The 21,481-nt window shown below is 45.4% G+C and overlaps 1 protein-coding gene across 1 annotated transcript; it reads left to right on the top strand.

The window, feature by feature from the left end:
* The first annotated feature begins 1,472 nt into the window (after positions 1–1,472).
* Positions 1,473–16,387, top strand: S1PR3 (sphingosine-1-phosphate receptor 3). The gene is made up of 2 exons (XM_028531492.2): positions 1,473–1,697; positions 14,086–16,387. Exon 2 carries the CDS (start codon positions 14,163–14,165, stop codon positions 15,354–15,356), a length of 1,194 nt encoding a protein of 397 aa, XP_028387293.2. The 5' UTR covers positions 1,473–1,697; positions 14,086–14,162; the 3' UTR covers positions 15,357–16,387.
* Positions 16,388–21,481: the final 5,094 nt, after the last annotated feature.

Raw genomic sequence — 21,481 nt, 5'->3', positions numbered from 1 at the left:
GCAAGTGGCCCAAGAAGCACAGTCCATCCTCTCTTTTTCTTGATTTGATGCTGTAGAAGTGGAAAATGGAAACACATTCGGTGGTACCTGCAATGTGGGAAAGGAATGGCTTCCCAGACCTTGTACCTGACACTCTGAGTCAGTTTGGAAGGCCATAGGCTCAGGGGCCTCGCAGCAGCACAGGCAGGTTAGATTAAGGACAATAGGGACAGGTAGCAGCCACCTTCCACTGAGCCCCAAGGGCAGGCCAGAGCTTTGTGCCATCCCCGCTCAAGCCCAGTATTCCCAGGGCAACAGAGAAGGCCAGCAGAAGTGCCAGTAGCCTGAACTTTGTTGCCATTGTACGGCAGGTACCCATCAAGGCTCAAACCCACCCCAAATAAGAATCTGCTCCCAGCTCTGTGGAAAGGTGGCTCCGGGCTCCTCCTCTGGAGGCAAGAGGTCACATGAGGGAGACCCTTCCTGAAGATTCCCCACATCGCTCTGCCGCTCCAATCTTGTCTGCTCAGGAATGTACAGATTTGCCTTGGATAACGGGCCTCCTGACTCCTTCTTCTGTCCTCTCTCCTTCCCCGCCAGGCTACCTTCCACCCGCTGTCACCAGATACCCTAGGGTAGACTGCTGTGCTCGCTCTCTCCAGGGCCTTCACTGTCCTTTTCGATGGAAGATTTAGGTAGTCGTCTCCTTGGGGATTCTTCTTTAAGAAGTGCTTCTCACGGAGCATCTTATTTAATCACAAAAGAGACGAATCTGTGCGTGGGGCGGAGGGGTCTCTAAAATCGCCTGCCGCGGGTTCCCCGGCTTTTCCGCTAGCGGGTCCAGGGTGGGGTCGGCCCTGCGGAGCACTTGGGCCCGAGAAGCCGGCCTACGTGCTGGGGCCTCGGCAGGGGTGGCAAGCGGCCAGCGCTAGGCCAAGTCTTCTAGGCGCTGCCCTACAAGCCAAGGTCAGTCAGTTTCAAATGGACATGATCTTCATCGCAATGATAGTAATGATTGTAATGGAAATAACCGGACCAAACTCTAGCCGTCAGTGGCCCCGGCCCAAGCCCAGCCCCGGACTCAGTTCTGATCTGTCCTGGATGAGTCTTTGGGTCCCGGGGTCAGCGCCTGGAGCTAGCGTGAGGGGCTCGGGGTCTGGAGGTTGGCCTGGGGCCCAGACCGGTGGCGAGCAGGCCCCCGGAGAACTGCGGAGGGGAGGAGGCGGGGAGGCGGGGAGGTGGGGGCAAGAGGGGCCGGGAGCTGGTGGCGGGAGCCAGAAGGCGGGGTGTGTGACGAAGGGGTATAGGGGCGACCGGGGGTGGGTTGGGGAGACAGATCTGGCGCTGGGAAGTGGGGGTCTGCGGGTGGGGAAATGCGGAGAGGGAATGGAGACGCCCCACAGCGCAGGGAGAGGGAGGTGGGAGCCGGGAGGTGGGGACTGTGGGCGGGGATGAGGAGCGCGGGGCCCCGCCCCCCGGGGACACAGGAAAAGTTTGAGACCTGGCTCAGCCGACAGAAGCTGAGGAAGCCGGTCTCAGGGACACTCTATTGGGACCCGGAGCTGAATGTGGCGGCAGGACGAGCTAAAGCGAGACCCCCGAGTCCGGGCACGACCCTCTGAGCCCCAAGACTGTCCCAGTGTCCCAGCCCAGCTTGCATCTGAGCGGAGGAACGGGCTCCAGGATGCTGGTAGCCCAAATGCCTTTCCCAGACAGAGGTGAGCCGGCGGGGCCCGGGACACGGACTCGGGGGTGGTTGCGAGCAGCTGGGCCCACTTTTGTCATGGAATTCCAGTCAATGCCGTGTGATACTGTGACCTGGGCAGCGAGCTCAGCACTAGAGCATCACCCCCTTCCCAAAGCCATCCATTCCGGTGACTGAGCCTCGGGAGGGGGAAGGGGCTCTTCCCTTTAAACTACTGTTGGAGCCTTTAAACTTAGCTGCTTCTCAATAAATAACCTGAATGAAAGAGAAATGGATTTTCTTGGAGTCCCATTCGTCATTTAACTTGGACAATTAAAAAGTTAGGCGGCCTCCCAGAATGAAGACCTGGGGCCTCTTGGAATGTGTGTTTGTGGTCATTCTCCCGGTAAAATAATTTTTTAGAGCTATATTTAGCACAAAATGCCACTTTTTTTTTTATTTCTCAAACAAGGAGATCAGGGCTGTCAGAATCGGAGCTGAAGGTAAAGTCCTGGTACAATAATGAGGCTCCCACGGAAAGTCAGTACGCTGCATTCCTAACTGAGATGAAGCCTGGGCGGAAGGGGCAGGGGCCCCGGGGGCGGCGGGGGCGGGGGCGGGGGGAGATGAGAAGGTGATCAGCAAGCTTTTCTCTGGCGACACAGGGCGCACTGCTAGCTTTGCCACTTTTACCCTCCTCCACTTTTGCCGCTTTTTAGTCTCCAATGGTCGCGCTCTCCCGCTGTCTGTGTGTCTCCCTCCCTCGTTCTCTTTCTGGCATTGGACACTCCCAATGACATATTTCTTTGCGGTATGTTTATATTTAGATGTAAGAGAGGGAATTCTTGTTAGAATTTTTTAGAATAACACAATTTGTTTTGGGGATAGAGGAAGAACAGCAGCAAGGCTCTTTTGGAAGATTATTTCAAAAATGAAAAGGCCACCCTGCACATAGTATCTTTCCCAGCTGGAGCTCTGAGTGCTTCCAGAATCAAGAATTTCTGGACATTGGAGGTTGCAGATGTTGTATCTAATCACATGTTCAACTTTATCTCTTCAGCATTCTTTTTTTCACTGATGAAAATCTTGCAGGAATGATTAAGAAAAATGTAACTCTTACAAAGTGCAAGGGTAGGATTAGATTCTGCAGGTCTGTGACTAACAAAGATGGCCATGCTGGTGGCTGGTCTTGGTATAGGAGGTGGTGATGATGGTAGTGATGGTGGTAGTGCTGCTGATGATGGTGGTGATGGTGGTAGTGGTGATGGTGGTGGTGTGTGTGTTTGTGGCGCTCAAGGAGTTGTGGAAGTGCTAGGAGCTGTACAATTTCTCACTTAGTTGATGCAGAGCTCGATGCCAGTATGAATAATTTTTGTTGTCATAGAAGAGCACACACTCGGTTTTCTCAGTCAGCTAATGTTTACTTTTAATGTTTAGTTGAATGGTCCTGCTCATCCAACTGCACTTGTCACCTGACCTGGAGATCTAAAATACAAAGTTAGCCCTTAAGAGCATCCCCTAAGATACAGACCCAATGATTTCTTATCCAGTTTTCATCTTTGAAAATGCCACCTTCCTCTTAATGTTTGTGAATTTCTTTATGTGCATGACTCTTCTAAGCCTATAGTGTGGAGAGTGGAAACTCACATTTTCCTATGAATGGAGCCTTACTAATTGCTAGTGGCCTTATTTCTTGAAATGCAGGAACTGATTTCCCTTTCTCTAGAAATTATGACACACTTTAGATGTTATGTTATTTCTGCTAAAGATGATTCAGTATCTACAATGTGTACATATATTTTTATTACAAGAAAATGGGAATTTGAACACTTCATAATCTTGAAAATTTGGGGGTTGCTATCTTGTAGAAATTTTGTCTGCTAGCATTTAGGACTATAATTTGAATGCTGACACTGCTGATGAGGTACCTCAGGCAGTCTGCTGTGTGAGCCAGAACATAATATAGCGCTGTGGCCTGCGGAAGCCCATTTCCTCATATTTGACTTCATAATTCTTTGATGAGTTTTGGAGTTATTTCATGGTTTTCCTTTGCCATATATTTTCTGTTGAAGTAATTAATTGCCTTAAGATATTGTCCATAAGCTTTTGGAGATAATATGATATACTGAGTGGAATCCTATCTAGTGTCAATAAATAACACATTTATTTCAAATATTGTCACAGTGACTGGACATAAAGTCATTGCTTTTGTTTTGTGTTGGTATTATTCTATTTTGAGGACTTGAAGCTGTATCTATAAGAGCACAGACAACAGGCCAGTCATGTTAAATCAGTGACAAGATTGCTTGGTGGAGAATGTGACACCTGGTGGGTGGCTCTGGCATCTCATCAGCACTGTGAGCTGGAGTGGGAGACCTTGTCCACTGATAATGTTCTTTGGCCTTGACAATGATACTCCATTTCCTTAGAAGCAGAGTTTTCCATATATTTCAGTAAATCTTCCATTCCAGGATTTTGTTATCATAGTAGTTAGAGGTAATTTAGCTTAAAAGGATGCTGGTGATGCTCTTGTCACCATCAAGATGAAGAACAGGAAGGAAGGTGGTCACCTCCAAAAAAGTATACCATTAATAGGATCTACTGGGCACAGACATCCAGCCCAGTTTGGTCTCTTCCAAGCTGTGCCCCTAAGGAGAGTTACCTCCCTACCAACATCAGTTTCCTCCTGTGTACATTCAGAAGGCAGATGGGGGACCAGATGTGGTCCCTGTAAGGTGCAATGTGTGGTGCACATGCCCTGTCACAAGTGAGAGTACTGCTTTGGGAAAGGATGGGAGGGACCCCAATTTTAGGACTTCATGGGCAGAACACCTCTTGACTGCATATGCCCTTAGTTGCCTTGAGGTGTTCAGTTCCACACCCCCATTGGTCCTGTGACAATCTTGGTAGGAATTCAATCCTGTGCCCTTTCTTAGAGCAAGCAGGGAAGGGAAAGTTTGGTTGAGATGCAAAGAGGGTAAATCCTCTTGCATCAAAAGCAATTGCCTTACTATGGACAAGCACATGGGAATGAGCACTTGAACATTAAATCTTCACCTGTTTCATGTATAGCAGTGGTTTTCTCACCAGAAGCTCCATTATAGGCCTACAGCAAAGTATAAGTGAGCAAGACAGTGTGTGTGTGTGTGTGTGTGTGTGAAGTCTCTTGCTGTGAACTATCTCTGAAAGTAGAGAGGGATCACCTAAGAAATCCAGAGTGAGGAAAAGTACTCACTAGAAAAGAAATTTTGCTGGGGCCATGAAATGGTCAATTCATTATTTTCTTTTGGGAGAAAAAAATCTTGATTTCCAAGAAATTGTCAAATGCTTGGTGTTTTAATTTATTCTGGAGGATAAGCTAATTAATTTCCCTTGGAGAAAATGCCTTTTAAAAATAATGCATCTTGCATTAGACCAAGAGAAATTTCTCACTATTTTATTGTGCTTTTCTTTTTTTTGCATGAGAGATCCCAGACTTTGTGGAAATATTTTCCTTTACTTTTTTCTTTTTCTTCTTTTTATAGTTTGTTTATTTTTCAAATTGACATGTGTAGAGAAAGTGAATTGCTAGCGTAGAAAACACATCTGGAATTCATCAGTAGTCCAGGGCTCTCCCCTCCTTCCATCCCTGAGGATGTACCTCCTTGGAATGGAGGGAAGGGGAGCACCCTAGTTTGACAAGGTCTAACCTGGGGTGACACACCTTGGAACACCTTCTAGAAACTGTTTTATTCCTTCTCTGTAAAAAGAAAAAGGGTTGGTGTAATGCCTGGAGGTAAACTGGAAGGTCCCAGCTTATGATGATGAAGTGAGAACCCTTAGGAACCATCTCAGTTTAGTAGATCTAAGAGGAACTCAGGACCAGGTGGTGTACCTCCTTCAGGTGAGATGCAGGGAGGGGAGGGACCTGAAAAAGCCCAGAATCTATGGATGGATATCAGCCAGGCCTGGTTGAGGGCACAGCACTGTCAGAATCTGGGTTTGTTGAAAGACCACTGCCAACGAGCCTGTGTATCTATTACAATATGCCCTAGCTTTCTGAGGATGTACAAGACTAGCTGGCATACATTTCTCAGCACTGGGCTTTAAGTGTTGAGGTGGAATTTAGGCAGTGATCAAACTTATGCAGTGTCATTGCCAGCCCCAGACTCTCATCTTCTAAAAGAAAATAAAATGTGAGCATTTGTAAGCTTGCCCTTTGGGGGGACTTCTCTCGCTCCACACAAACACTCATTTGCAGGACATAGGCCAAGCCCAGCGAGACTCTACAGGGACTGTCTGCATCAGAGCTCAAACTACGTATCAACACAACAGGCTCGAAAATCAGTGGTGCCACAAACATACAGGCACGTGCTTCCACAAGGACTTGGGCATCCAGAACATGGAGAAAGCACCCTATGTCCACAAACAGTAAATTGGTGTGTCCATCCAATCAACATCATGCACATGACTGGCAGGAGCATCAGTTCTGGAGGAAGATCTAGGCACAACTGTACACTGCTGGACTCCCTTCCTATGAAGGTCAGCAACAAGCTATACTCAGAATGAAAAGTCCAGACAGTGGTCCCATCTGGGAGTGGACAGTCACTAGAAGGGGCTAGAGGGTACCTGAGGGCCCAGCATCAGGGGTGTTGGGTTGGGGCCCGTCTCTGTGGGGTGAGACAGCTGGCCTCCCACGAGATGCTTTTGGCCAGGCACAGCAATGTTCAGACTTATACAAAATCAGTCTGGATTTTAGCCAGCACTTGACTCTCAGGATCGGTCTACTTCCTAATGTTGATAACCAAAGAAAACATGCTTTTAAATTCCAAAGACAACGTATATCTTCCAATTATGCCAAGTGTGGAGACTCACATTTAACAAAAAATGTTCAGAAAAAATTATGTTCCTTGATCAATCAATATTTAATTAAGAGAAATGATAGATCCTTGGCTGGCGTAGCTCAGTGGAATGAACACGGGCTGGGAACCAAAGTGTCCCAGGTTCAATTCCCAGCCAGGGTACATTCCTGGGTTGCAGGCCATAACCCCCAGCAACCGCACATTGATGTCTCTCTCTCTCTCTCTCTCTCTCTCTCTCTCTCTCTATCTCCCTCCCTTCCCTCCCTAAAAATAAATAAATAAATAAAATCTTTAAAAAAAAAGAGAGAAATGATAGATCAAGCATTTATGAGAAAATATGTTCACCCTCAGAATTCATTGCTTTGAGTGATATCTGACACACATTATACTGCTTTCACTGTGATTATTTTGTTGCTTGTTGTTAGTTTTCATTGTTTGCTTGCTTTTTTTTTACTTTGCTCAATTTCAACAAAACTCCACATATACAGGGGAAAAAGGAAAAAATGTCAGTGTGTAGAGCCATTGATCTGTTTGCCCTCTGCTCCTTACTCGGGGATGTCCAGATCCAGCAGGTTCAAAGGGACTCACTTCCCTTCTGTCTGCTTCATGGCACAATTAAAGGGGTCTCAGATGGCCAGAGGGGGATTGAAGGTACATAAATGGCATGGAGTTATCATGAGGTAAACTGAGATATAGAACACAAGCTTAAGATGTACTGTGATCTCAAAAACCTTTCTAGTGGAAATGACTAGAGCCCCTTCTCTTACTTCTGCTACATGGGTGGGAATTCACATACATTTTACACCACTCATTTATTATCACTCAGAGTGCCCTGGCACTAAGTCAGTTATCGTACATAATACATTATGTTAACCACATACATATCATTATCAGTTCCTGGGAAGAAAACTGCTGATGGGGAAGCAAATACTCAAGAGGCATTTTAAGGCAAACTAGAAGAGGTGGTATCGTGGACAGAGGGGTGGACACCTGGACATAGCAGCAGGTGGCCTGGTGTGGGGGCACATGGAGGGCCCTTGGGCCAGCTTGGGTAAGGAGCTGCTCTCAGAACCCTGCTTCTTTATGACTCAGAGAAGCAGAACCTATGTTTCTCTTCCCTGCCCTTGTCCTGGGCCTTTTCCATGAACAAAGACACTTGTAGTGTTGTTGGTGGCACCTTCTGTTTGGGCGGTGCTGAGCGCTCACTCAGTGGTTGTGCCCTTGGGGCTGAGTTCTCCTGGGCATGGTGTCTAACAAGGCTGGGTGTGGATTCTTCATTCACTTCTCACAGATAAAGTATGCAAAGAGAAGCAGTAATAAAGGCACACATATTTATTAGGCACCTGTTAATTAATGTGCCAGGTACTATGAGAAATGTGAACATCACGATGTCAACGTGAAGATTAGATAAGCTCTAAGGCAAAGGGCTTGGAGACTGCCAGCTGCTGCTATTATTTCTACTCTGAAAAACAAAGATTGCAGTTTGTTTTTAAAAAAAGATGTATGCAGTCTCAGAGAAAAGTAACCAAGGGCTGGGCTGATTCCAGAAAATGTCACAGAGCAGGCAGAATTTGACTTAGTCTTGAGGGACTGACAAGACTTAAGTAAAAATGGGGGAAGGACAAAAATAGGAGGGGGCTAGTGGGAAACCTGCTTACCAAGGTGACCTATTACTGTCACCTCTGAAGAACCAACAGAGGTCTGTTGTCTTTGATGGGCCTCAGTCCAAGTTGGGGTTGGGGAGGTTCCCGGGCTAGGGAGGATCCGGGGCTAGAGGCAGCAGGGAGGCCTTGCCTTCTGCCTAAGGCAAAAAGGTGCCCCTGGGCCTGGGAGTGCCACAGTCAGGGGAGGCAGCTCCAGGACTGATCAACAGAAGAGACTCAGCAGGGGGCCTCCACTAGTCCTTCATTGCTAGTCCAGCCTCAGAACCTGCCTGCTCTTCCCTTTTGAGGTAAGAAGAGTTTCTGCCACACTTTACATTCAAGCTGACCTCCAAGTCCTCCATGGCCTTAGACAGCTGTCATGGAGGGGCAGGGAGGGGTTAGGGGCAGTTCCAGGCAAAGCATAGGCATCAGCTTAGGTGCCAGGACCCATAGGGTTTCCAGAACAAGTGGACACTGATGATGTGGACACTGGCCCGCAGTGTCCGTGGTGCTATGGATGAGATGTGACAAATTCACATGGACTGAATCCTGTGGAGAAAAAAGGATAGCATGGACACTGTCCCAAGGGGAGAGCCCCCGCAACCTTTGCCTTGACAGGCTTTTATCAGCTTTCAAATAGCGTACATCAAAGAAGGTTTTCATTCATTATGCTTAAGTTTGCTTTAGGTAATTACTTTTTACAGATACCAATGGAAAGGATGTTACTGATTGCTTCTTACAGATTAACAAGGAAGAAATGTTGCAAATGCAAGGGAACAATAAAAGTAATTGGTCTGGTTACACTTCAATCCTTGGGAGAATTAGCACAGACTTTGGGGAATTACTTTAAAGATATGCAGTAAGCATTTGCTGTCTCAACTCAGGGTGAGGGAATTTTAGAAAGAGCAAGTCACAAAGCAGCCTAGGTATAATACAGGCCTGATTTCCCATGGGAGAACCGGTCTGTGGGTTTGGCTTCCTGTGTGCCACTGTGTGCCTGCGGACTTTCCCATAGGGCTGAGCTACATTTGCCATTTCACACAGAGAGGTTCCCTATAATTCCTCCCTTGTTTTTAGTTAGGACTGCTATAGATCCCACAGAGTTTGCTACTTGCTGGTCTCTTGCATGATCCTGGGAAAATAATTTGCAAATACATTGAAGTACACAAAGCATTATTAGAATTAGTAAACAACCTGTGGCTCCAAAGACCCACATTCTCAGGTTACATCCATCAAACCAATTTTTGGGGTTTAGTCAATGAGATTTATCACAGAGGTTTGAAAAACCTCCTGTTTGATTAAGCATTGAATGTCCTGCAGCTGCTGATGTAGCTGTAGTTGCAATTTATCAATTTGTCCCTTTAAGTTGGTAGAAAAAGCCCTCTTAGGTGATGTTGAATATCATTTCAGAAGTATGGGCTGGAATCCAACTTCAGAGGGGTGATGCACAGCTTAGAATAGTCTGGATTGGGAGAGTCCAGTGGAGTGGAAGTGGGTCGCAGCCAGGGAAACCTTTTCTGTGATATGGCTTCACCCTTTTTATCAGCAGCTCCAAAGGTAATTCTGGAGAGTAAACATAAGCATACCCTCTTCCCCAAGTTAACAGTTCAGCTGGGCCTTCCCATTTTCCTTCCCCTAACGGGTCTTTGTATAAGACCAAGGGGCATGGGACTGTAGGCCTGTTTTGCACATAGTGTTTGTCTATGGGTGACTTTAAATTATCATCACAATTCAAAAAATGTTATGTATATATTGCTAGCATGGTTAAATTCCTAGAGGATGTTTCCTGACTCTCCCTTTTCTGTTCATTTAATAATATTTTAAAGGTCTAGTGAACCCTTTTAACAGTTGTTTGACTTATAGGATTATAGGGGATACCTGTTTTATGCCAAATTCCCCATTTCTCTAAGAACACCTGAGTGGCTTGTATAATATATACCAGGCTATTATTGGTCTTGATTTCTTGTAGATGGCTTAAGTGGCTGAAGGCCTCCAGCTCTAACATTCTTTGCTGATTCCCCAGTGAGGCGAGGGGACTGTGGAGCACCTGAGTGTCTACTTGAAAGACAGGCCCCCTGCTGTTTCTGCACGCTGCAATGAGTTTGAGCAGCAAGTTAATTACTCTATTATTCTCAGGACCCAGGTTACTCCTGAGCACCAAGGGTGGAGGGGAGGTGAGGGGGACCAACTCTGCCCTCTGCTGCTGCTGCCCATTTGCAGTGGAGAGATCTGGCCCTGCCTTGCTGTGAGCATGTGTATACCCACGCCTGGGCTTGGCTCACCAGGCAGGCCATGACTCTCGAAGCAGCTGAGGCCACCCACAGGAAGGGTCCAGCAGGCATCTAGAGTCTCCACCGCCACCGTCCTATAGGCCCCTTCTCTTTTTGTCTAAGCTTTCCTGACTATGAGGGCTTCTCTGCCTTGCTTTGTCCGATATTTCCAAATCTAAAGAACCCTTATCAGGGAGACATCCAGCAGCATTACAAAGCTGCTGAAGTAGCTTAAAACATTGCTCTTGTTCCCTAGAGAGCCCATTCCCCATGGTTCAGGATTCATGGAAACATTTAAAGAAATTTCTTAACAAATAAAAGAACCTTTTCTGAAATTCCTCCTGCCATAAGCGCCATAATTACAAAACCAGTTTCAGTTGTTTTCACTCCGTCTACACCTTTAAATCCTATTTCTTGCTAGTGAAAAGAATGTAGTGGGTCAAAATGTGCTGTTGGTTAAAGACAGTCAGGAAGGGGGTACCATACTTTCCAAGTACCTCAACCCCACTTATGGGTCTCAGGTACTCCCACCACATTTAAGACTGTGAGGGGCACTTGAAGTGCTAGGTGACCAACTTTTCTATCACACTTTCCCAGACAAGCCAGAAGTTAGATTAAGTTGTTTTGGAGGTCCCTATAAGGCTCCTGCATATCTTGGGAATTGATCCCAGACACCCTTGCAAGGTTCTGATGCATGTGGGAACACCCGATTTCTCGAGCCAAGGGGAGGAAAGGCCTTTTGTCTTTGGAGCTTGACAAATGCCAAAATCTCTCATACAAAACCTGTGACTAACACTACATTCTTCTGGAAAGTGATCTTTGGGTACAGTCGAAACTGAAACACTCATTCACTATCTGCTTTTCCTTATGCAGGCAGGCAGAGGGAAAAGGCAAAATCGAAAGGACCACAAGAGGCAGCTTGAAAGAATTTGCTGAGATGCTTGTAAATAGCCCTGTAACTAGTTGCTGTTTTTAAGGCTGATTAAAGGGAAAGTCTTTGATCTTTCTCCCAAGCCTAGACCTAGTTGGGGGTTGTGCCATGGGGATGGGCTTGTGAGTGTTTTTATACTGTGCCTCTTGTAGCATGGACTTTTGCTTACGGCTGGTGGGAAACCTAGTGTTCTTACCTGGTCCACATCTGGGCTTATCCTCTCAAGGGCATCATCTAGCAGTGAGTATCCTTATGGCTCTTAACTGCTCCACGCATGCCCACGAGATTATGGCAAATACTTGGGAGAGAGAGCAAGGCTCCTGCTTACTTAAGAAGGTACAGTTGCAAAGCGGTCGCAAGAGAGGGAGACCTAGGAAGAAAACCCTTTTCCTCTGAAATCCAACACACCCTACAACCTAACCAAAAAGCACTTGGAGTCGTCAGGCTTTACCTGGGCTGATGCTCACACTCCAACCAAGTTGATGTGTTGTCCACAACGATGGCTCATAGCCCTGGGTCCCTGTTCTGGGTGCCAGCTGATGTGGACACTGGCCTGCAGTGTCCATGGCATTATGGATGAGATAAGACAAATTCACATGGACTGTCAAGTCCTGTGGAGAAAAAAGGATGGTACGGCCACTCTTACAGGAGGAGAGTGCCCTGACCCTTACCTTAACAGGCTTTTATCGGCTTTCTAATAGCATACATCAAAGAAGGTTTTCATTCATTATGCTTAAGATTGCTTTAGGTAATTACTTTTTACAGATACCAATGGAAAGGATGTTACTGATTGCTTCTTACAGATTAACAAGGAAGAAATGTTGCAAATGCAAGGGAACAATAAAAGTAATTGGTCTGGTTACACTTCAATCCTTGGGAGAATTAGCACAGACTTTGGGGAATTACTTTAAAGATATGCAGTAAGCCTTTGCTGCCTCAACTCAGTGTGACAGGGTTTTAGAAAGAGCAGGTCACAAAGCAGCCTAGGTATAATACAGGCCTGATTTCCCATGGGAGAACCGGTCTGTGGGTTTGGCTTCCTGTGTGCCACCATGTGCCTATGGGCTTTCCCATAGGGCTGAGCTACATTTTCCATTCCATGCAGATAGGTTCCCTATACAATGAAGCTCCTGGACACTAAAATATATCCTCAAAAGAAGAAGTGGGGTGGGGTTGGCTTCCTGTGTGCCACCATGTGCCTATGGGCTTTCCCATAGGGCTGAGCTACATTTTCCATTCCATGCAGATAGGTTCCCTATACAATGAAGCTCCTGGACACTAAAATATATCCTCAAAAGAAGAAGTGGAGTTGTCTCTGCCTAATCTCAGAGGACCAGGTGCTCCCAAACTAATAAAGGAAGTGGTGGGTTTGGAAGCATCCACAGGACCCTGGGACCAGTACCTGTTGGGGAGGAAAGCAGTTACCTGGAGAGTCCTGTGCGCAGGGGACCCTGGCTAGAGTCTCCTCTGCTTTTCCCCTGCAGAGCATCTGTCCAAGCTGACCTCTAGGTCCTTCCACGGACTGAAGCTTGTCTGCGCCTCATTTCATACCTGGGAATGAGCTCAGTGGGTAGTCGAGGCCTTGAGATCCCACCACACCCCAAAATTCAGAGCCCCTAATCATTGGAGAGTGGTCCATTTGCCCTTGACCCAAATTTAGGGTCGTGAATTAAACATTAAAAAATACAAAAAAAAAAAAAAGACTTCACTGGATACACACAGTGGGCTGTTTTAAATTAACCTCATTTGATCTTAGTTAGATATTTATATACTCACATACTTTAAATTTAAAGCCAGTGAGTCCACTGAAAGCCCCTTCTGCTTCACCCTGGACATCACAGGAAGCCACGAAAGGTGTGGGGTGTGTCCAGGGTCTGGTGGGGGTAGGGTTAAAATTCACAGTCATCCAGGGTGATTGGGTTCACCACCTTCATTGTCTAACTAGTGCTTCCAAGTTGTTTATTTCTTTTAGCTCACATGCACTGAATTAGTTTTGGGGGTTTAGACAGTAACAGCTAATATTTAGGCATTTGAATTTTAAGCCAAACTCAAAGTCCAAAAGCTTGTCCTTGCTTTCTCTTTTTTTCTTTAACCTCAGTGGGAGTTGAGTCCACTTTTACATCTACACACTTTTACAAGTTTGTATTCCTTCCTCCCCAGATCCACACTCAGCTGAATTGGCCATGGGGTCAGGAGGGCAGTGTTGCTCTGTGTCCTTATATTGTCCTTCCTTAGGTGGCAGCAATGTCTCATGTTGGTGCTCTGTGCCTGGCAGACCTATGGGCCATCTGGAACCAATTTCTGTCTTTGGCCCTGACTAGTTCCATGGGAAGCAGTCTGGGAAGTGTGAGTGTGTCCTGTGATGGTACTATAAAACTCACCAGAGAGCTCTCAGAAATCAGGTGGGCACCTTCTGGAGTCCATCCTGTATTTTCGGCTTCAGATAATCTCAGTGTCCCTTGGTAACTGAGAACAACAGTTTGTCAGCTCTCTTGTATTAAGTTAGGATTAACTGATAACACTTCCCTTGTGGCAACTGTAAACACAAATTGCCTCCCAGTTCCTCCTCAATCACTTAGGAACTTGAACTGTGTTGAGAGGTCCTCTCTGAGCCAGTAAGGACCAGCTGTCCCAGTGCTTCAGCATTTTTGGTGCCTTTCTCCAGCTTTGCTGCCACCTTTACTCTTAGGTGGTGTGATCTTACCACTGGACCCCTCCCCTTTTTTTCTTCTTTCAGGAGCTGCGTCTCAACACCCCAGCTGGGATCTATCCAGGATCACTACAGAAGCCTGAGCTGTTCTTTATTAGGAATGCATGTTCCCAAGGCGCCCTCTGGTGGATTTGGAGTTGACAGTCTGTGAATTCCAAGTGATGGCCAGGGTCCTAGTACCTAGCCTCAGAACCTTCCTTTGGAATGAGACTCTGCATGAACATTACAACTACGTGGGCAAGCTGGCCAACCGGCTGAAGGATACCCCCGAGGGCAGCACCCTCACCACTGTGCTGTTCCTGGTCATCTGCAGCTTAATCGTCTTGGAGAACCTGATGGTTCTGATTGCCATCTGGAAAAACAATAAATTTCACAACCGCATGTATTTTTTCATCGGCAACTTGGCTCTCTGTGACCTATTGGCTGGTATCGCCTACAAGGTTAATATTCTGATGTCAGGGAAGAAGACACTGAGTCTCTCTCCCACAGTCTGGTTCCTGAGGGAAGGCAGCATGTTCGTGGCCCTTGGGGCATCCACTTGTAGCTTACTGGCCATTGCCATCGAGCGGCACTTGACCATGATCAAAATGAGGCCATATGATGCCAACAAGAAGCATCGAGTCTTCCTTCTGATTGGGATGTGCTGGCTCATTGCATTCTCACTGGGCGCCTTACCCATTCTGGGCTGGAACTGCCTGAACAACCTCCCCGACTGCTCCACCATCCTGCCCCTCTATTCCAAGGGCTACATTGCCTTCTGCATTAGCATCTTTACCGCCATCCTGGTGGCCATTGTGATCCTATACACACGCATCTACTGCCTGGTGAAGTCCAGTAGCCGCAGGGTGGCCAGCCCCAACAACTCAGAGCGGTCCATGGCCCTTCTAAGAACCGTGGTGATTGTGGTAAGCGTGTTCATTGCCTGCTGGTCCCCACTTTTCATCCTCTTCCTCATTGATGTGGCCTGCAAAGTGAGGGAGTGTGCTGTCCTGTTCAAGGACAAGTGGTTTATTGTGCTGGCAGTGCTCAACTCTGCCATGAACCCTGTCATCTACACGCTAGCCAGCAAGGAGATGCGGCGTGCTTTTTTCCGACTGGTCTGCAACTGCCTGGTCAGGGCCCAAGGCACTGGTTCCTCACCTATCCAGCTTGCTCTGGATCCAAGCAAAAGCAAATCCAGTGGCAGCAATAACAGTAGCCCCTTCCCCAAGAGCAAGAAAGACATTCCTCAAACAGTCACTTCCCCCTGCATAACTGACAGAAACAAAACCCTGCAGAACGGGATCCTCTGCAAGTGAGACCCAGTCTCAAGGTACAGGGGTCCTTATAACTGCACGGGAGGAGAGGCACCCAACTGTGCGGCCGGCCGGCCATGTGCTTATTTATTACATGCTTGCCAGGGTTTCGCCAGAGCTGAGTGAGACTCGGGACATCTCTTCCTGTCCCTTAAGGCTGGGACCCAAGGACTCACCAACTCATTTTGATGTAGACAGCATTCCTTGTCCATTTCAGGCTCCAAAGACTTCCAAATGTACAGAACTGTTGATATCATCACCACCTTCCCCTGACTCCCACCGGTCACTCTCTACTGTTCCTGGAAAGGGAAAGTCATGGGCCATTCTGTGTACAGTGTGTTTCCCAGGACATTGCAATGATGTTTGGGTAACCACACTATACTGACTGCTTCCAGAACAGATGCTGTGTGTCTGTCATCTGTGGGCTGCATGGCACTGGTGTTTCACATGTCTGCTATGGGCACATGCAGAAGCTGCAGTACTCAGTGCAGTCAGCAAGTAACACGAACATGTTCTAAACCAAACCACCAGCTGGGACAGAAGCAAGAACAGACCCCTGGCCTGCATCATCTTTTCAAGTTGCTTGAAGCAGCCATATATTTAATGGAAAATGTCTATTGAATTAGGATAGGTTTACAAGACAGAACTTTGATCCTATGTTAAGTTCAATTTTCTATCAGAAATGCACTAAGTCAGTATGCCTTGTGTTGTCACAGCTGGGGAGCTGGAGCCAGCAGCTGTCTCATGACTTCTGGAAAGCTGACCCTGAGAGTCACTATTAGAAAAGTTCAACTGTCGGGAAAGAAAATGTGATCTTGTGGTTTGTGCATTCTTCAAAGATATGTAAAATCATAATCTTACCTTTCAACATAGGTCCAGGCTCTGTCACTCTGTTAAAGGGACTGCCTGGAGGTATTTCTGTGTGTGCTCTTCCCCAGGGATCCTCTATGAATACAAACTGATGAAAAGAAGCACATATCTGCAGAGCTCTCATAAGCACACAGTTGACATGTTGAATTCTTTGTAAAAAAAAATCAAAACAACCCTCAAAAGGATTCTTAATTGGGGAACCTCACATGAGAACCCCCCCTGATATTTTTAGGTTCAGTGAGGACATTGCCTGAGTAAATATTAAAAGAGTAGTCTTAACACATTAACTATTTTGAAGAGAAATTGACTCCTGTTTTATCTGATGCAAATTCCTCTTATTAAGGAATATATCCATGAGTATTGGGGGATCTCCATGTACTGACCAAAGACTTTCCTCATTTTATTACTGATGAGATAAATTCAATTTGTAAGGAGATGTTCATCAGTGGCATTTTTTGTTACATTCTTTATATCACTGAAAAGGAGCTTATTCTTTTACCAAATAACTTAAGAAAACCCAGGGCATTTCTAGAAAAGTTAAGCATTAAGGTACTGGCTGACGTGGTTCAGTGGGTTGGGTATCACCCTGCAAACTGAAAAGTCACCAGTTTGACTCCCAGTCAGGGTACATCCCTAGGTTGTGGGCTGTGTGCTCTGCCCCCCGTCAGGGTACTTGCAGAAGGCAGAAGACAACCAGTCGATGTTTCTGTCCCTCTCTTTCTCCTTCCCTCTCCCTCTCTCTAAAACAAAATTTAAAAATTATTTTTAAAAAAAGGAAAAAATGCATCAGAAAGCTAAAATGTTGGGTATTACATTTTGCTTAGGTTATGACATGACTTTAGAACTTTCTCTCTTGGTTTTGAGTTGTTTTGGAGGCCCTGGATCTCTGGTGTTAATATTAATGACACTTTGCACTATAGCTACAACTTTCCTTTAAAATAACACAAAACTGTTAAGAAATCTGAATGAAAAATACTCAAAAAAAGTAATTATGTTCATTTGATGTGTACAAAAATAATCAACTTTAACATCAATGTATATACTCTAGCTAGCTGGAGATCATTTAGAAGTGGAGTGTTTCAAAGCCACAGAGAATCTGCCCATAGATTGCGTTCAATTAGTAACCATTATTATGTCCCATGTATGTTTATTAAAAAATAAAACCAAAAGCTTTTATATAAACTGTTGTTGGGAGTCTATGTGGGGGCTGTGTAAGGTGGCCATTTGGCCTCTCACCTGGTACCAGTGTCTCTTCAGAAGTTAAATGACTCTCAGAACTCTGACAACCTTTCCATGCTATGCTCCCCACTGGTGTATCATGGGTTCAGTCAGCCTATTTGAAGACGGTCAATAGAGTGCCCTTGGACAGGGACAAGATTGTGAAAGCCATGGCAGTCAAGGTAGGGCCAAGAGATGGAACGTTTGGTTCTGCTACATTTGCAAAAGGAGAGAAGAAATCAGAACTGGCCCTTTCCCCAGCTTTCTCCTTTATAAACAGTAAGTTTTAGAGAGAGAGAGAGAGAGAGAGAGAGAGAGTGTATGTCCTGCATTCTATAGAGAAAGATGCCAGCATTTGGCATAACTAGCATGGTGGTAACAGTCATGAATGAATTTCTCCAAAACAACCAAGGACCAAGCCTTCTGTCACGTCTGATTCTGTGCAGGGGCTATCAGTGAACATAAGTCCCCTCAGGTACACTTCTGCCCTCCTGCCACTTTCTCTTCACACCCTTGGCCAATTAAGAAGTCTCTTGGAGAATCACTGAGAGTATCTGCTTTTTGTGCAAAGGTTTCAAATTCCCTTCTTCCCTGCTGAGGCAATACAAGATCCACCATCTGCGTGAGAGACTTTCCACGATATTCTTTATTGCCCACAGAATTATAATGACAGTCATTTAAACAATGGATGATATAGAAAACAGCTGTTATCTCAACCTTTGACCCATGGTTATACTGCACTGACAAAAAGCTTTTCACAGAAATGTAATAAGGTGTATTTTATAGAAAACTTCTAAATAAGTTACCAAGTCCATGCTTTTAAATTTTTAGGAGTGCAAAACCTCAACCCAATGGTTTAGTATCTAAGCCAAAGATCAAAGGGTTTGCTACATAGTTAGAAATGCACACACCACTATTATGAAAATGAAGGCACATTTTCTGATAATCAATGATAAGTGCAGCATTGCATACATTGCTGACAACCTCCCTCTTGGGACACAATGATGACACCTGGGGATGCCAAGGAGTCCCTATACTAGGCTACATCAGAGGTACAGGGATGTGCTAAGTGCATCATCAAGGGTCTGCAACTGGAAATCACATAACTTCCTAAAAGAGTGAAGTGGGTTCTCAGAAGGTGAGGAGAGAATTTAAGCCAATTTTCTTCCCTGTTGGATTGCCAAATCTCCCAATTATCAGCCAAATAACTTCAGTGTTATCATTTTTCATGGAGCAGAGATTACAAAACTTGAAATCACTTTTGTATTTCCACTCCTTGGGGATTTCCAAAGGCCCATTCTGTTACAATATCAAAGTAGAAAGTGGTGAATTGTCAATAAACCCAGACAGACAACTTTACAAGAATTCTTTTTTGTTTCTCAAAAGTTAGTGAAAAACCAAACACAATATTTTAAAATAATATTTATCAATATGTATAATCAGTCATCCAAATGTTTTTTAAAAAGTAATAAATATCTTATTACACATTAAATTTATGTGAAGTTCTTACCTAATCCTTGGATTTAAAGATCAAATATTTAATTCTTGTTTAAATCTGAGTACAAACATTCACACACTTAATTTTATAATATTTATTCTAGAACAAGTTATATTCAAAAGTCAAATGAACAGAGAACATTCCATTTGCAGTCAACACAGAGTTGTTACCAGGTAATTCAACTTTAAGGATAGATTTTTCCCATTGATTTTTGCTTTAAATCTCTTGATTTGGTGGTTAGAACCTCTGGTTGTGAAAGAATCACCTCACCCCTCAGGACAACAGTATGTGTTCCAACATGCTAATTTTTCTACTTGTAGTATTTCAAGGTAACACAGCAAAATAGGAACTTAAACTGAGATTTCATTTCCCATGTGAGAATGGCTCTTCTAGCCCCCCCAGGAGGAAGCATTATGTTTTGGGGGGCTTAAGGGATTCATTTATTTGGGGCCTCTGTGAACACAGAAAGGAAGAGAGAAGTGACAGCAACTTCACCTCCACTCCCGACACCCCTGCTAACACTAGCCATTGTGCCTGTGTGAGGGTGTGCTGCCTACTCCTGGATCTCCAGGCCTTTTCTTCCTGTACTCATGATCATTTCTCACCTGCCCTTCAGTTTACGAGGCCTTCAGATTCTCCAGGTCCACCCAGGAGCTCCAGTCTCAGCCACAACACCATCAGGCTTGTCACACCAATACCCTATGCATGTGTACTACCTACTGGATTACACTCTCAGACAGGCAGAACCCTCATCATTCACTTCTTTATCACAGGAGGCCAGAACAGTGCCTGCCACGTGTGAACTACTGTACAGACAAGACCAAGGGCAGACTGGATAGAAATGCTGAGAAGTGGTGACAAATAAATATACAGCTGCTCCCTGCCCCTCATAGGACACTGTATTGAGGACAGCCTCTACCATGCCTGACTGTGCTTGTCCTTCCTCACTGACCTCCCACAGACACTGCACACTGCCAGATAGATATAGGTCATTAGTCTGGAGTTGATTGTATACCTCCTTCTTTTTACCTTACCCTCCTCTACCCTCTGGTCCTCTCTTCTCCTCATCTTCCTTGCTGGCCTCTCTTCCTTCATGTTCCTCTGTCATTTTCCACAGTGGGCCCTTCCTGTCTTTTTTATGCAATACCCAGGACCCTCCTCCAGATGTCTTTGAATGCCAGGACACGTCAGTCCCCAAACTCTTAACATTTGTTTAACTTCCTACTTGTCTTTGTTAACCAAAATATCAAAACCCAGGGAGAAGTCTCAAGGTACAAACTGCACAACCAACCTTCATGTGCACACAGACAGATGCACACCCATCAAACAATGCAGGTACATGTATGTGTAGCTACACATATGTGACTGACATTCACAAATTTCATATGAAGTTGCAATTTTTCTGGCTGCTATATGTGCTTGTTTTAAAGCTATTTATGATGTGGCTTGCAAACATAAATACGTATAAATCTCATAAATAAACTGTGGCTGGCTGGTGGCATTTTATCTTCCAGCAATGATTGAATCAAGTTATAAATGCTAATTATTAATATTCCACTTTTATGCTCACAGCATGGACCCTTGGAACTATGACATGAAGTAGCATGAAAACACAGTGTGGGGCAAAAGTAGGTTTACAGTTGTATGTGAAACAATGTGTTCTTGTATTATCATTTATTAATTATTGTACTTTTTTCCATACAAACAACTGTAGATCTACTTTTGCCCCACCCTGAATAATCATAGAGGGGGAAGCCATCAATAAGGGATATACATGTCTGGCAACTCACAATGGTGGTTCTCAAAGCCTAGAATGCCCACCAGCATCGCTCACAATTTATTAGAAATGCAAATTCTTCAGCCCCATCAAGACCCCAAAACAGGCAGAGAGTCAGAAAAGTGTCCCTGGGCCTGAGGGCCTTTACAGGGGGCCACACAAAGTGCTGTCCTGACCCCAGGTCTGCTCTTGCTTTACATGTCTTTTCCCCCACACATGGCTTGTCACTCTCTGTCTTCATTGGAAATTATCGGTGATGACCTTTTCCACCAGGAACCCTCAAGACACCATACATTTCCCAATTGGGTCTTTGTTCATTTATCCCAACATCAAGATGGGCTTAAACAGAACTGTTGCTCAAGTGAAACATGAGTCAAGACTCAGTGCAAACCAGTCGTTTGGTCTTTCAGATTAAAAAAAAAAAAATGGCCAGAAGCAGTAGCTTAGGCACAGGATGTAGACTGGCAGTTGTCTTGACGCATTGTTTATCAGCTTGCCCACTGAGCTATTCAGGGTGTCCTTGGTAGTCAAGCATCAAAGTTGACTTAAACCAGAGATGAATGACCTCTTAGGAGGCCCCACAGGCTCTCAGTAAGACCAGAATGCAATCTGAAGCACTGATAATTCATGAAGGATGGTGCAGGTGGGAGGGGAGGTGAATAGGGGGTTCCAGGGCCATTCCACAAGCTAGGACATTTTAGGACTGCTGTCTTGTGCTTCCAGCAGACATAGAGGCCTGGGTTGAGTGGCAGGGGTCCCATGAGA

This window comes from Phyllostomus discolor, chromosome 3 (genome assembly GCF_004126475.2).
Source record: "Phyllostomus discolor isolate MPI-MPIP mPhyDis1 chromosome 3, mPhyDis1.pri.v3, whole genome shotgun sequence".
Lineage (NCBI taxonomy): Eukaryota > Metazoa > Chordata > Mammalia > Chiroptera > Phyllostomidae > Phyllostomus > Phyllostomus discolor.
This window is presented reverse-complemented; position numbering and strand designations above follow the sequence as displayed.